This window comes from Manis javanica, chromosome 16, assembly GCF_040802235.1.
Source record: "Manis javanica isolate MJ-LG chromosome 16, MJ_LKY, whole genome shotgun sequence".
In the NCBI taxonomy this organism is placed as follows: Eukaryota; Metazoa; Chordata; class Mammalia; order Pholidota; family Manidae; genus Manis; species Manis javanica.
The window spans coordinates 58,788,431-58,800,725 of NC_133171.1; the positions used below are offsets into that span (position 1 = coordinate 58,788,431).

The 12,295-nt window shown below is 51.7% G+C and overlaps 2 protein-coding genes across 4 annotated transcripts; both read left to right on the forward strand.

Moving 5' to 3' along the window:
* Positions 1-954: 954 nt before the first annotated feature.
* Positions 955-2,552, forward strand: FKBPL (FKBP prolyl isomerase like). 2 transcript variants are annotated; one of them, XM_017654875.3, is made up of 2 exons: positions 955-1,083; positions 1,405-2,552. In XM_017654875.3, exon 2 carries the CDS (start codon positions 1,482-1,484, stop codon positions 2,526-2,528), a length of 1,047 nt encoding a protein of 348 aa, XP_017510364.2. In that variant the 5' UTR covers positions 955-1,083; positions 1,405-1,481; the 3' UTR covers positions 2,529-2,552. The 2 variants fall into 2 exon arrangements, with proteins under 2 accessions (XP_017510364.2, XP_017510363.2); XM_017654874.3 differs by having other exon boundaries at positions 987-1,162.
* A 496-nt stretch (positions 2,553-3,048) lies between these two features.
* ATF6B (activating transcription factor 6 beta) lies at positions 3,049-12,082 on the forward strand. 2 transcript variants are annotated; one of them, XM_017654879.3, is made up of 18 exons: positions 3,049-3,219; positions 3,599-3,678; positions 3,817-3,895; positions 4,113-4,204; positions 4,696-4,831; positions 6,967-7,052; positions 7,195-7,330; positions 7,412-7,543; positions 7,704-7,837; positions 8,490-8,675; positions 8,757-8,848; positions 9,283-9,462; positions 9,632-9,739; positions 9,921-10,002; positions 10,217-10,287; positions 10,503-10,614; positions 10,764-10,848; positions 11,399-12,082. In XM_017654879.3, the coding sequence occupies exons 1-18, from the start codon at positions 3,081-3,083 to the stop codon at positions 11,626-11,628; spliced, it is 2,160 nt and encodes a 719-aa protein (XP_017510368.3). In that variant the 5' UTR covers positions 3,049-3,080; the 3' UTR covers positions 11,629-12,082. The 2 variants fall into 2 exon arrangements, with proteins under 2 accessions (XP_017510368.3, XP_017510369.3); XM_017654880.3 differs by lacking the exon at positions 3,049-3,219 and having other exon boundaries at positions 3,599-3,711.
* Positions 12,083-12,295: the final 213 nt, after the last annotated feature.

Sequence of the window (12,295 nt, forward strand, 5' to 3'; positions counted from 1 at the left end):
CAGAGCAAAATACCTCTAAAAACCGAAATCAGTCATGGGAGAAATGAAGTTTAAAATTCGTTTATTGCTTATAAACTGCAGTCTGGGGCCATTTCTCTCTTTCCTGCTCCAGCAGAAGCCAAAATCCGGCCCTCCCCTCACCTCACAAGTACAGATAAGCCCTCTTTACCCATAGATAGGGAGATGAACTTCTCTCCACCCCTGAGGAATGATGATGCACTAAAGCCATACTTCTTTCCACCTCTGAACGCCTATTGATATGCAGTTTACTAAAGCCAGGCGAGATATTTTGTAAATATTACAATTTTACTCACAGGAATCATGCTGTTCCAGGTGTGGCCCATGGACCAGCATCAGCATCATCCAAGAGCTTGTCAGAAATGCAGAATGTCAGGCCCCGCCCCAGACTGCCTAAATCAGAACCTGAGACACTTAACAAGTTCCCCAAAATCTGCATATCAAAGTTTGAAAAGCGCTAAGACTTCTTGAAGAAAAGCTTGAAAGGCAATGATGAATATGAGGGAAAAGGCACGACGCCTCAAGTGGTCCTATAAGAGAATAGGGCCGGTTGGAAAGAGGCTTTGGGGTCAATCTTGCAGCACCCTGGACTGAAAGGGCGATGGAGCAGACGGGTTGACTCCGGCTGGTAGCCCATAAGAAAGCGATATGGAGATTATCACAGGAGGGCTTGAGGCCCCGGATAAATGAACTTGTCTGCGGCCGCTATCATTCACCACCAGTTCCAACATTCCTCACTCTGTCCCTAATTTGTCAGCGTCCACTCCAAGACTTCCCGAGATTTTGACTCTCAATAACCCAATGAGCTGGACCCCTCGCCTCCGTTTGGCTCGATTCGGCCTAGTTCGGTTGCTAAGGCCTGGAGCTTCCCAGTTGCGAGGGGAAATGATGTCATGTCCACAAGGCGGGCTAACCAAACTTCTCCCTCCTCCCGATTGGCTGCCGGAACTTGACTAGATTCGCTGTCTCGGAGGCTCCAGGGTTAGCCATCAGTGTTTCTCCCCAGCTGCCGGGGCTTCCCGGGTGTCCTCTGTGTCTTGGGCAAGACTCCAAGGACCCTACTCAGTAAGCATTTAGCTTCGGAAGGAGAGGTGACTTGAAGGGCCTGGCTGTTGCCACAATGCTAGGCGCTTTGCCCACCCAGGTACTTTTTGATTCCATCGGGTGTCCGTAGTCGGGGCGGATACCCCAACCGCAGAGAATTGTGGAATTTATAGTTCTGGGTTAGTTCTGGGAGGAACTGAGGCCTGAGCCAGACAGTTTTTGGGAGGGAAAGAAAAATATGAGGACTTTGAGGACCGGGTCTCGGGTCCCAGGAGAACGGGAAGGGACGAGAAAGAAGTCTAAATAAGAATCCTGCCATTATCAGTGATTTGATTTTTTCAGGTGCAGACCTGAAAGGAAAGGTCTATCACTTTCCAACCCAAACTGTTTACCTACGGTGGAAAAGACCAGGCAGCCAAATGGAGATGCCGCCAATCGGTCCAGCGGGAGAAGACACCACTCAACTGCAGCAACAATGGGAAAAGAACCCCCAGGAGAACCTTGATTCAACTGCTCGGATTAGGCAGCAGCCCGGAGATCCGCCAACTGAAATCCTTGAGCTAAGAGTGAGCCCAGATCCAGATGGCCAATTTATTGAGAATCCTCCAGGGACCGAAAAACTGGCCGCTGGACTTCAAGGAGACTCTGATAAGTCTCATGGTGCATCCAGTGAGATGCCAGAGCCCCTCCAAGTTTCTGATCTGTGGTACTGCCCTGATGGGAGCTTTGTCAAGAAGATCATAGTCCGTGGCCACGGCTTGGACAAACCCAAGCTGGGCTCCCACTGCCGAGTCCTGGCTTTTGGGTTTCCTTTTGGGTCAGGGCTGCCAGACGGCTGGACAGAGCTAACTATGGGGTTAGGCCCGTGGAGGGAGGAAACCTGGGGGGAGCTCATAGAGAAATGTTTGGAGTCCATGTGTCAAGAGGAGGAAGCAGAGCTTCAGCTTCCCGGGCACTCTGGACCTCCTGCCAGGCTCTCACTGGCCTCCTTCACTCAGGGTCGAGACTCTTGGGAACTGGAGGCCAGCGAGAAGGAGGCTCTGGCTAGGGAAGAACGTACAAGGGGCACAGAATTATTTCGAACTGGGAACACCGAAGGAGCTGCCCGATGCTATGGACGGGCTCTTCGGTTGCTGCTGACTTTACCCCCACCTGGCTCTCCAGACCGAACTGTCCTTCATGCTAACCTGGCTGCCTGTCAGTTGTTGTTAGGGCAGCCCCAGCTGGCAGCCCGGAGCTGTGACCGAGTGCTAGAACGGGAACCAGGCCACTTAAAGGCCTTGTACCGAAGGGGGGTTGCCCAGGCTGCCCTTGGGAACCTGGAAAAAGCAACTGCTGACCTCAAGAAGGTGCTGGCGGTAGACCCAAAAAACCGAGCGGCCCAAGAGGAGCTGGGAAAGGTGATCATTCAAGGGAAGAAACAAGATGCAAGGCTGGCTAAGGGTCTGTGCAAGATGTTTCGCTGATTAAAAGTTAAACCTTAAGCGATAGGAACCTGTGAATTGTGGTTTATTCTGTGAGATTTGGCGGCGGGGAACGTACAGGAAGGGTTTCAGTCCATTTCCCATTCCCAGCTTTTTCATTCCCAGCTTTTGCTTTAAGTCCATATCCCATTCCCGGCTTTTATTTTACCTCCCTTTCATGGAAAGTGACTGTTGTCTCTGTCGCCTCTTTCCCTCTTTTACCATTAAAAGCCATATGGTCATGTGTGCTGCCTTTTGAGGGGTTTATCCATCTCCGAAGATGAATAGAAGTTGTCTAAACTTCTAAACTTAGTACTGGCTGGGGGAGATGGTGGACCTTTATATCCTGGGGACTACATCTCCCAGGCTGTCTCGCTGGGTCCTGTTTGGCGCATGCGCAAACTACAGCGCCCCTACCCCCGCCGCCGTGCTCTCATTGGCTCGGCCTTCACAGCTTCTCTTAACTATTGAGTCCTGTGCTCAGCACCCAGGTCTCTTACTGGTCGGTAGAACTTCCGGGACGCCCACCTTTTTTAAGAGTCTACCGATTAGTAGATGATAGGGAAGGGCGGGTCTTGGGAACCGTCTTGTGGTTGGGGGGTGGGGGGAAAGATGGCGGAGCTCATGCTCCTCAGTGAGATTGCGGATCCGACGCGTTTTTTCACCGACAACTTGCTGAGCCCGGACGACTGGGGTGTGCGGAGTGCGGCCTTGGGGAGGGGAGAGGGCGGTGGCATACTATCTCCCTAAGTCAAGCAGGAAGGAAGTGGAGGCCCGAAGAGGAAGGCTGGGCAAATACGGAACCCATCATCCGAAGAAGGGCGGGGGTGTGGGGTGCTTGTTGTGCTTTCCGGGGATGCGGCAGCTGGGAGAATACCTCCGCTCCCTGCGGAAACGGCGAGTTGTTCCGGGGTCGGAGAAGGAGGAGCTGAAGTTCTTTGCGTGCATCACTCGTCAAGTGGGCGGGTGGTGGGTCTGGCGGAGCTGAGCCAATGAGGGATAGGCCCATGGCTGTGTGTGAAGCTGTTGGCTGGGCTGCCGGACGACCCCCTTGCATTGTGCATCTCTTGTAGACAGCACCTTGTACACCGGTCTTGATGAAGTGGCTGAGGAGCAGACTCAGCTCTTCTGCTGCCCTGAGCAGGATGTCCCGGTATTCCGCCCCACGCCTCGTCTCTAACCCTTGGTGGGTGGGAGTGGTCCCAGAACCCAGGACTCATCCCCAGCCCCGAGCTCGGCTGGACCCACGCTTTCTTCATACTCCCGCTGTCTAATGTTCTCCCTTACTCAGTTTGAGAGCAACTCCCTGGATGTGGGGATGGATGTCAGTCCCCCTGAGCCTCCCTGGGACTCCCTGGCTGTTTTCCCAGGTAAGATACTCTGTGTGATTCCCTCCTTCCAGAAACCCTTATCTTCCCACTGTTTCGCAGGAACTACATAATTCCCTGCATGGCTCTTCCCTTTATCTCTTATATATGTTCCTTCCCCTATGTCCTGATGAGGGGATCCTTGCCCCCATGTCCTTGGACATTTTTTGGACTTACCAGGTTCTGCTTCCTGTTTTTTTCCTAACCCCTTTTCCTCCAGATCTTCAGGTGAAGTCTGAACCATCCTCCCCCTGCTCCTCTTCCTCCCTCAGTTCTGAATCATCACATCTTTCCACAGAGTCCTCCAGACAGGTGAGATCCATCTCCCTCCTTCTTCCCATCTGTGGCAGAGATTCTGTTCCGTTCCATTCCTTTCACCCATAAGTGCTAAGGAAGTGATTTGTGTGCTGTGAGTCATGGAATGGGGGTGCTTCTTTCCTGCTTTTGCCATTTCTTTATTATTCTCATTTCCACATCTCCTGTGAGATTGTCTAGAAGTGGAGATGGAGTTTTTTTTACTATATGAAATATATGGCAGCCATGGTGAGGCTAGGAAGAGTTGTTAACTGCTGAGAATTCTGGAACTGTTCTTTCCCAAGTTGTCCACTCTAAGGCAATATTTGAAATCATGAGACTTAAAACCCTCCACCCCAACCCCAGACTCAGCTTAGGGAGATGCTCAGTACCATTCAAACCAGAATGTCAAATAACTGGTGATTTTTAAGCTCTAAAGCTTTTGTTCATGCCCTTAACTCTCAACACATCCCTTGTTTTCTTTTCTTCTTTCTGCCTCCCACTCTCAGGCCCTCGGTGTAAGGGAGGTGTTAGTTGTAAAGACGGAATCCTTGGCACCCCCACTCTGCCTCCTGGGAGATGATCCAACATCCCCATTTGAAACCATCCAGATCAGCGTGGGCCCCATCTCTGATGATCCCACAGGTAATGATGACCTGCTGCCATCCCCAGCAGAGAGTGTGCATGCATGTGCACACATGCGTGTGTGTATTGATGGGAGTGGTGGTGCAGGCTGCAGGACAGGGAGGAAGAGGTGGGGAGGAGAAATGGTAGATAACCAGGAAAGAGGCCAGGAGAGAGGGAGAATTGTAGGAAACCACAGCAAGGGCAGTATCTTTCTTCTTCTTGTTCCTAGTATCCTGTTGTATGATTTAACTCCCTGTTGTTTTGCATTTTTTGAAACATTTGTGGACAGTTTAGGGCATAGTTTTTTGTTACTTTTCCATACAACGTTTTATTGTAACATTTTTCAAACATACAGATAAGTTGGATACCATATACCCAACTTCTAGCTTCTACAATTAACATTATTTGTGCTGTTTCTTAAGTGTTACCAAGTTTAGTTACTCTTATGTGTTTGTCCAGTAAATATTTATGATCACCAACTCCATGCCAGATCCTGAACAAGGTGCTGGGGATGCAAAGATGAAGAAAATGTGACCACCACACTGACCTGAGAATCCTGTAGCGTGGTTGCGGGAAGAAAGACAAGTACCAGTCAGTCCTAGGACAGAGGTCATCACGGAGGGCTGTGAAAACTCATAAAGAGGGTCACATCACTGATTGGGGCGTCATCAGGAATGTGCTCCTGGAAGTAGGGTTTCCTGAGTTGAGTTTTGAAGGAAAGAAAGAAATTAGAAGAAGAATGTGGGGACTGGCGTGTGTGTGAAAGGAACGTGCGTGTCCATAGTGGAGGTGAGGAACGAGTGGAGAATGGGGAAGAGATGCAGAGGCCGCACGGTCAGATGAGAAACCTGCTAAGGGACTCGTAGCTTTATGCATTTGACAGGTATATACACTCACGTAACCATCACCCAGAGGAAGATGACAAACATTCCCATTAATTTTTTTCCTCTTCACCTTTTCACTCATCCCCATATCACAACCACCAGTCTGTTCTCTGTGTCTGTGAGTCTTTCTGTTTTGTTTGTTCATTTGTTTTGTTTCTTAGATCCCACATAAGTGAAATCATGTTTTCCCCTCTTATGTAGATATTTTTTGGGACCTCTGCTTTACCCAGCACTTTGGTAGGCATGAAGCATGAGATGTAACACTTGTTTTTGGAGAGTCTCATGAACGCTCTAACACCTGGCTAATAGTTCAAACAGCGGTCACCTCTGAGGAGGAGATCTGGGTGGCTGGTGGACAAAGAACGGAAGGAGATCCACTTTTCACTGAAGTTCCCTTTGTGCCTTTGGAATTTTGTGTCATATGACTGTATTACCCATTCCAAAATACAAATTAATTAAAAAATTTTAAATAGCAATATTGGTGACATATAGTTAAGTTCCAGAAACAGTGGTATGGACCAGAGGTCACAGACCAGACAGTTAACCTTGGGGCTGAGTCTGTCCCTCAGATGAGTTTTATTTCACCTACATGGGGTGATCAGCAAGTCTCATAGGTAGGTTTTAATGGAGGAGCCATGAAAGCTCCGAGTGACTGAGGCTTCCCAGTTCAGTGCCTAGGAGGCTGGCAGACTAGGAAGGGAATTTGTATGAAGGGACAAGCAGTGTGTCCTGTTTCAGGCCAGTTGAATTTGGGTGAATGGTGGGGCATGAGAATGGAAGTGACTGGCAGCAACTTGGGAGTCAGAATCTGTGTACGGGGAGCCGTTCAAGGTAGAGATGCAGATGAGGCAGTTGTCAGCATGGAGATGTGTGATAGCGTTAGGCCAGGATGAAGTGGAAATCCAACAGGAATTTGGGCCCATAGGAATGATGGAGGCTCTCCCTGCTTGGGTCTCCCCTATGTAAATGGACAAAGTCTGAGGAAGACAAGGAAAAGCAGAAAGGCACAGGCAAGGCATTGAAAATAATGGTGAAAAAAATGGAGAGAATCCACTGAAGGAAAAAGGAAAGTTCTGGGTGAAGAAGTAGGAGAGCCAGCAAATCAGCAGCCCCGTGGCTCCTCAGCCCCTGGATAACCTGCCTGAGCCAGAGTAGTTTTATTTTCAGGTGTGAAGAGAAATGACCGTGTTTCCCATCTCCCCATCTTAACTCTCCTCCTTCAGAGTTCATCTGATAACTGGCTGTTTATCTCATCCTGCCACCCTACAGATGTCCAGACCAAGATAGAACCTGTCTCCCCATCGTCCTCCATCAACTCTGAGGCTTCCTTGCTCTCAGCTGAGACCCCCAACCAGGTGAGCGTCAACTTCCCCTCCTCCCTCCAGGCACTCCAGTGAGTTCCTCTTGACTCTCAGGTGTATGAGAGCGTTCTTTTCTTTAGCTCTGTCTCCTCTACTCTTCTCCCGACTCACATATCTTCTGGAATGTTCCACATAGGTTTTTATAGGAGATGAGGTACTGGAAGTGAAGACAGAGTCTCCATCCCCTCAAGCATGTCTCCTGCAGGATGTCCCAAGCCCCCCACTTGGAACTGTCCACATCAGCATGGGCACATCCCCTGATGGCTCCTCAGGTGATAGGGCCTCCTGACACCTGGGGTCCCTGGCAAGAGGCCTGTAGTCCTCTGACATTCTTTCCTTCCACCTTCCTTCAGGCAAAGCCCTGCCGGCCCGGAAGCCACCACTGCAGCCCAAACCTGTGGTGATAACCACTGTCCCGATGCCACCCAGAGCTGTGCCTCCCAGCACCACCATCCTTTTGCAGCCCCTTGTCCAGCCACCCCCAGGTACTGAAGAGGGAGAGAAGGAAATGGGCTGGATTGACCTTCACAAGAGCTGACAGTCATTGAGGATACCAACCATTGTGTGCTCAGCTGTGGGTTTGGACACAAGGACCCCGCCTGACATACAGATCTCTGATCTCCTTCTCCTGCTCATTTGCCCCAGTGTCCCCAGTTGTCCTCATCCAAGGTGCTATTCGAGTCCAGCCTGAGGGGCCAGCCCCTGCTGCTCCACGGCCTGAGAGGAAGAGCATTGTTCCGGCTCCTATGCCTGGGAACTCCTGCCCACCTGAAGTGGATGTAAGTACTGGCAAGGAGAGGAGCAGGGCTAGTGATGGGAAGGGAAAGGGGAAGTCTGTCATGGGAAAGGGAACTGTGGAAGGAGGAGGGAGCAGAAAGTGAGGAAGCACGCCAGTAAGAGGATCCTGAAGGTCAGAGTGGACCTTGTTTATATGTGAGTACCAACTCATGTCATTTTAGGATCCTTAGGTTTGCTATCACTATGGGTGGAGAAAGGGGGCAGTCTCAGTTATCGAAGGCAGGGGAATCATACTGTGTTCTGGGTGTGGTGGTAGTTAGAAGAGGGAGGCTGCCCCCTAGTGGGAAGCTAGATGAACTGATATTTAATTGGCAAGGTGAAACTTTGGTCTCTAAAAAGGAGAATTGAGAAGACCACCCACCAAGGAAAGGAACTGAAATTCCACCAGGTACCATGGTGAAGGAGGTTCCTCTAATTTCTCTTAGTCCTGAGGAACAGGAGCAGGAGGGATTGAGAGAAGGGCCCTTCCCTGTAACATTTTAGTAGAGAGAAAAAGCCAGTCTCTGGCTGTGTATTGGTCAGGAAGGCAGGAGAATGGCCCACGTGAGTTTTGGGTAATTGCTCCCTGGAGTTGGGGTGCTGCACAGCTCCCCTCTCCCACCCATTTCATTCTCTTTTGACCTGGGTGTCTAGACCAAGCTACTGAAGCGGCAGCAGCGAATGATCAAGAACCGGGAGTCCGCCTGCCAATCGCGGAGGAAAAAGAAAGAGTATCTGCAGGGGCTGGAGGCTCGGCTGCAAGCCGTGCTGGCTGACAATCAGCAGCTCCACCGGGAGAATGCTGTCCTCCGGCGGCGGCTGGAGGCCCTGCTGGCAGAGGTAAGACTGGGCTGATCCTGGGAGACCAGCAGGAATACAGGCTCCTTTGGGTAACTCACCCTCTCTTCCTTGGCACCTTAGAACAGTGAGCTCAAGTTAGGGTCTGGAAACAGGAAGGTGGTCTGCATCATGGTCTTCCTTCTCTTCATTGCCTTCAACTTTGGGCCTGTCAGGTGAGAGCCTCTTGCATGCCAGAACCTTCTGGGTGGAGCCCACCCTCTTAGCCACCTGATCGCCTGCTTTGGCACAGCCCCATTCATTCCACTTATATACAGACAGCCCTAGCGGCCTCAGTAGTTGTGGTGTACCGCCTTGTTTAGTCATTTCCCTCCTAAGTGGTATGTCCTGGAGTAGATGGTGGTAACGTGGATAAAAATCGTAACTGTTAAGTGCTCGCTGAGTTTGAGACTCTAGGTTAAGCACTCCTTTCTCTTGTCTCCTGACCCTGTGAGGTAAGGAGTATTCCCATTCCTGTCCCACAGGCAGAGAGATTCAGTCCAGTGGAACAGATTACCATCTGGGCAGGCTGCTGCAGAGCCCTTGCTCTTGACGAGGCCCTTGATAAAACTGGAATTCCTCCTCATGTTCTCTCCTTGCTTATCCATAGCATCAGTGAGCCTCCCCCGGCTCACGTCTCTCCTCAGATGAGTGGAGAGCAGCCTCGACCCCAGCGACACTTGCTGGAGTTCTCAGCACAGGAGTCAGTTCTTGGAGTTGAAGCCCTCCGGGGCTCCTCCCTGCGACCCGAGGAGTCCCAGCCCAGTCCTGCAGGCCGGCCAAGTTTCAGGTGATGAGAGGGCCCTCTGTCTTTTGGGGATGCTGAGTGTATCTTCTCCCCAAAAGTTACCTCTCTTTTTGAAGGGAGCCAGAGTTGTTCTCTTGCCATCATTGTCTTTCTGATGGTGGGGGAGTGCTGCGCAGTCTCTGATCGATGCCTCTTCCCTGCCTCCCTTCAGGAACCTGACAGCCTTCCTCGGGGGCACCAGGGAGCTGCTGCTGAGAGACCTGGACCAGCTCTTCCTCTCCTCTGATTGCCGGCACTTCAATCGAACTGAATCTCTGAGGTGTGAGAGAGTCACAGCCGGGCCGTCTTCCCCACTCCGAGGCCCCTCCGCAGACGGCCTGACTGCCTTTGTGTGGGGAAGCTCCAGCTCTCCTTGCCCCCTCTTTTCCCTCCTGGGTCCAGGCAATGGAAGTGGAAGCCTTGACCTGACCCGGAGGTGTTATCCTCCTCTGCTTCCCCAGGCTTGCTGATGAGCTGAGTGGCTGGGTCCAGCGCCACCAGAGGGGCCGGCGGAAGGTCCCCCAGAGGGCACAGGAGAGACAGGTAGGAGGGGCTAAGGCTGGTTCTAAAAGGCCACTTGAAGAGGAGGGCTAAATGTCCGGGGGATGTTGAGTGAGCATCTTGTTGTAGAGGTTTGAGGGAGTGTTTGGGGGAAGTGGGAGGGTGGGTATGAGGTGGCACCAGCTTCCAGGGGCCTTCTGTCTCTTTCCCTTTTTCCCTTTACCCCCTTCAAATCCTTAGATACTTCTCCTTCCAGAAGTCGCAGCTATGGAAGAAGTCTCCTCCAGTTAAGGCAGTCCCCACCCAACCACTGGGGCCCCCAGAAAGGTGAGTCTAGGGGATGCTTATATAGTATTAAGGGAGGTTTCACTCTAAAGAACTGTATCCCAAGACTGCCCTGAGTTTGTCATCATTGCCACCAATGGCATTATGCCTCCCTCATCCACTGGGGTCTCCTGTCTCTTTTTCTCTCATTTTCTCCCCACTTTCCCAGGGAACACTGGGCTAAATTCCTCCCAAATCCTGTTTCCCCACCTGCCTAGGGATTCTGTGGGCCAACTACAGCTGTATCGCCACCCAGACCGTTCACAGCCAGAGTTCCTGGATGCAATTGACCGACGGGAAGACACATTTTATGTTGTGTCCTTCCGAAGGGTGAGTTCCTTCTCCCTGCCCCATCCCCATCTCTCTGGGTTCCCTAGCAGTCTAGCAGTCTATCTTCTAGTTGAGACTACAGAGCAGGGCTGGGGAGCCTGTCTGCATCTTTTCCTCCACCCTCCTGGCCTGGCCCCTCTGTTTCCCAGGACCACTTGCTGCTCCCAGCCATCAGCCACAACAAGACCTCTCGGCCCAAGATGTCCTTGGTGATGCCTGCCATGGCCCCAAATGGTAATTCTATCCCTCCTGGGTGTGGGGAGGGGTACTGAAATTGGGGGAAGAGAAGATCTGATAGGGAGATCCCACATGAGAGGCTAAGGGGGAGATGGGGAGAGGAATGTGACATTGCAGAGAGATGCTAAACTTGATGGGTGACAAGAAGCAGGAAATGGATAGAGAGAAAAATGTCGGAGCTGATGGGGGAAGAAGGTGAGAGTGCAGATCCTCCCTTGGTGAGGGCCCTCCTTGGTGAGGGTGCTCCCTTAGTGAGGGTGCTTGGGTAGGTGTGGGCAGAGGGACTAGGTTAGGAACTGCCAGACTCACCTCCTTTTTTCTTTTGATGTCCTCTCCTCTGTAACCTCAATTATGTGTGTCCCCTATGACTCATCAATGTCATTTTCTTTTCCTACCCCATCCCTTCTCATGGACTCACTCCATCCCTACCCCCTCACTGAACCCCTGCTATGGATATGCCTGCTCACCACTGCTCTCCCTTCCTCTCTTCTGGATGCTGTTCTCTGTCTGCCCACCACCCCCTTCCTTAATTCTCCCCTTCTCACAGAGACCCTGTCAGGCCGGGGGGCCCCAGGGGACTACGAGGAGATGATGCAGATCGAGTGTGAGGTCATGGACACCAGGGTGATTCACATCAAGACCTCCACGGTGCCCCCCTCGCTCCGAAAGCAGCCATCCTCGACCCCAGGCAATGCCACAAGTGGGCCCCTGCCAGTTTCTACAGCCAGCCAGGCCCACCAGGCCTCCCGTCGGCCCCTCTACCTCAGTCACCCCTGACCTCTGCAACTTACACCGACTTAGAGATGGGGGGTGGGAGGTAGGGGTGACCAAATGGGACTGTTGCTGAGTTCCCAGATCCCCAGGCTTGGGGCAATTGGTAAAGGAAAAACAGTGTGGGGGTTAAGCACTTATTTGAGGGTGAGGGTCCTTACCTCTCTTCTTGCCCCCTTTAGAATATAAGGCCCCTCTCATTTCTCTGAACCCCCAGTCCCCGCTTCTTTCTTTGAGGGTACTGAGTGAAGTTTAAGGAGTAAGGCTCCTGCATACTCCTTATTCTCTGTTTCTCTGGGGGGAGGTGGGAATTTAGTCCCCAGGCAGGACAAGGGATGTTTTTACATTTTGGAGCTAGTTGCTGGGAGTAAAGGAAGGGTGGTAGAGGGAGATCAGGTTTATGTATGTGCATATTTTTCTTTTTAATAATAAATAAACAACTTGGAGGGAGTTGAAGGAATGGTGACCGCCTTCCTGGCTCATAATGGGGAATTTGGGGGAAGTGGCTCCTATGGGCCAGTGGATCGGAGAACAAGCACTGAAGACAGCTGGGTCTGGGATGGGGTGGGTGTGGGACCGCAGACCTCGCTTCGTGCCCCTTGCCTCCGCCCCTGCAGCACTGGAGTATGCCTGTGTCTGTAGGACCCTGGGGGAGGGCTGTCCCATGCGTGAC

What these genes read in the sequence shown, in the direction of transcription:
- FKBPL (XM_017654875.3), top strand. Translation starts at nt 1,482, where the DNA reads ATGGAGATGCCGCCAATCGGTCCAGCGGGAGAAGACACCACTCAACTG.
- ATF6B (XM_017654879.3), top strand. Translation starts at nt 3,081, where the DNA reads ATGATAGGGAAGGGCGGGTCTTGGGAACCGTCTTGTGGTTGGGGGGTG. An exon ending in CAGCTGAGACCCCCAACCAG is followed by an intron (nt 7,053 to 7,194) that starts GTGAGCGTCAAC and finishes TGTTCCACATAG; the next exon opens with GTTTTTATAGGAGATGAGGT. An exon ending in AGAGGGCACAGGAGAGACAG is followed by an intron (nt 10,003 to 10,216) that starts GTAGGAGGGGCT and finishes TTCTCCTTCCAG; the next exon opens with AAGTCGCAGCTATGGAAGAA.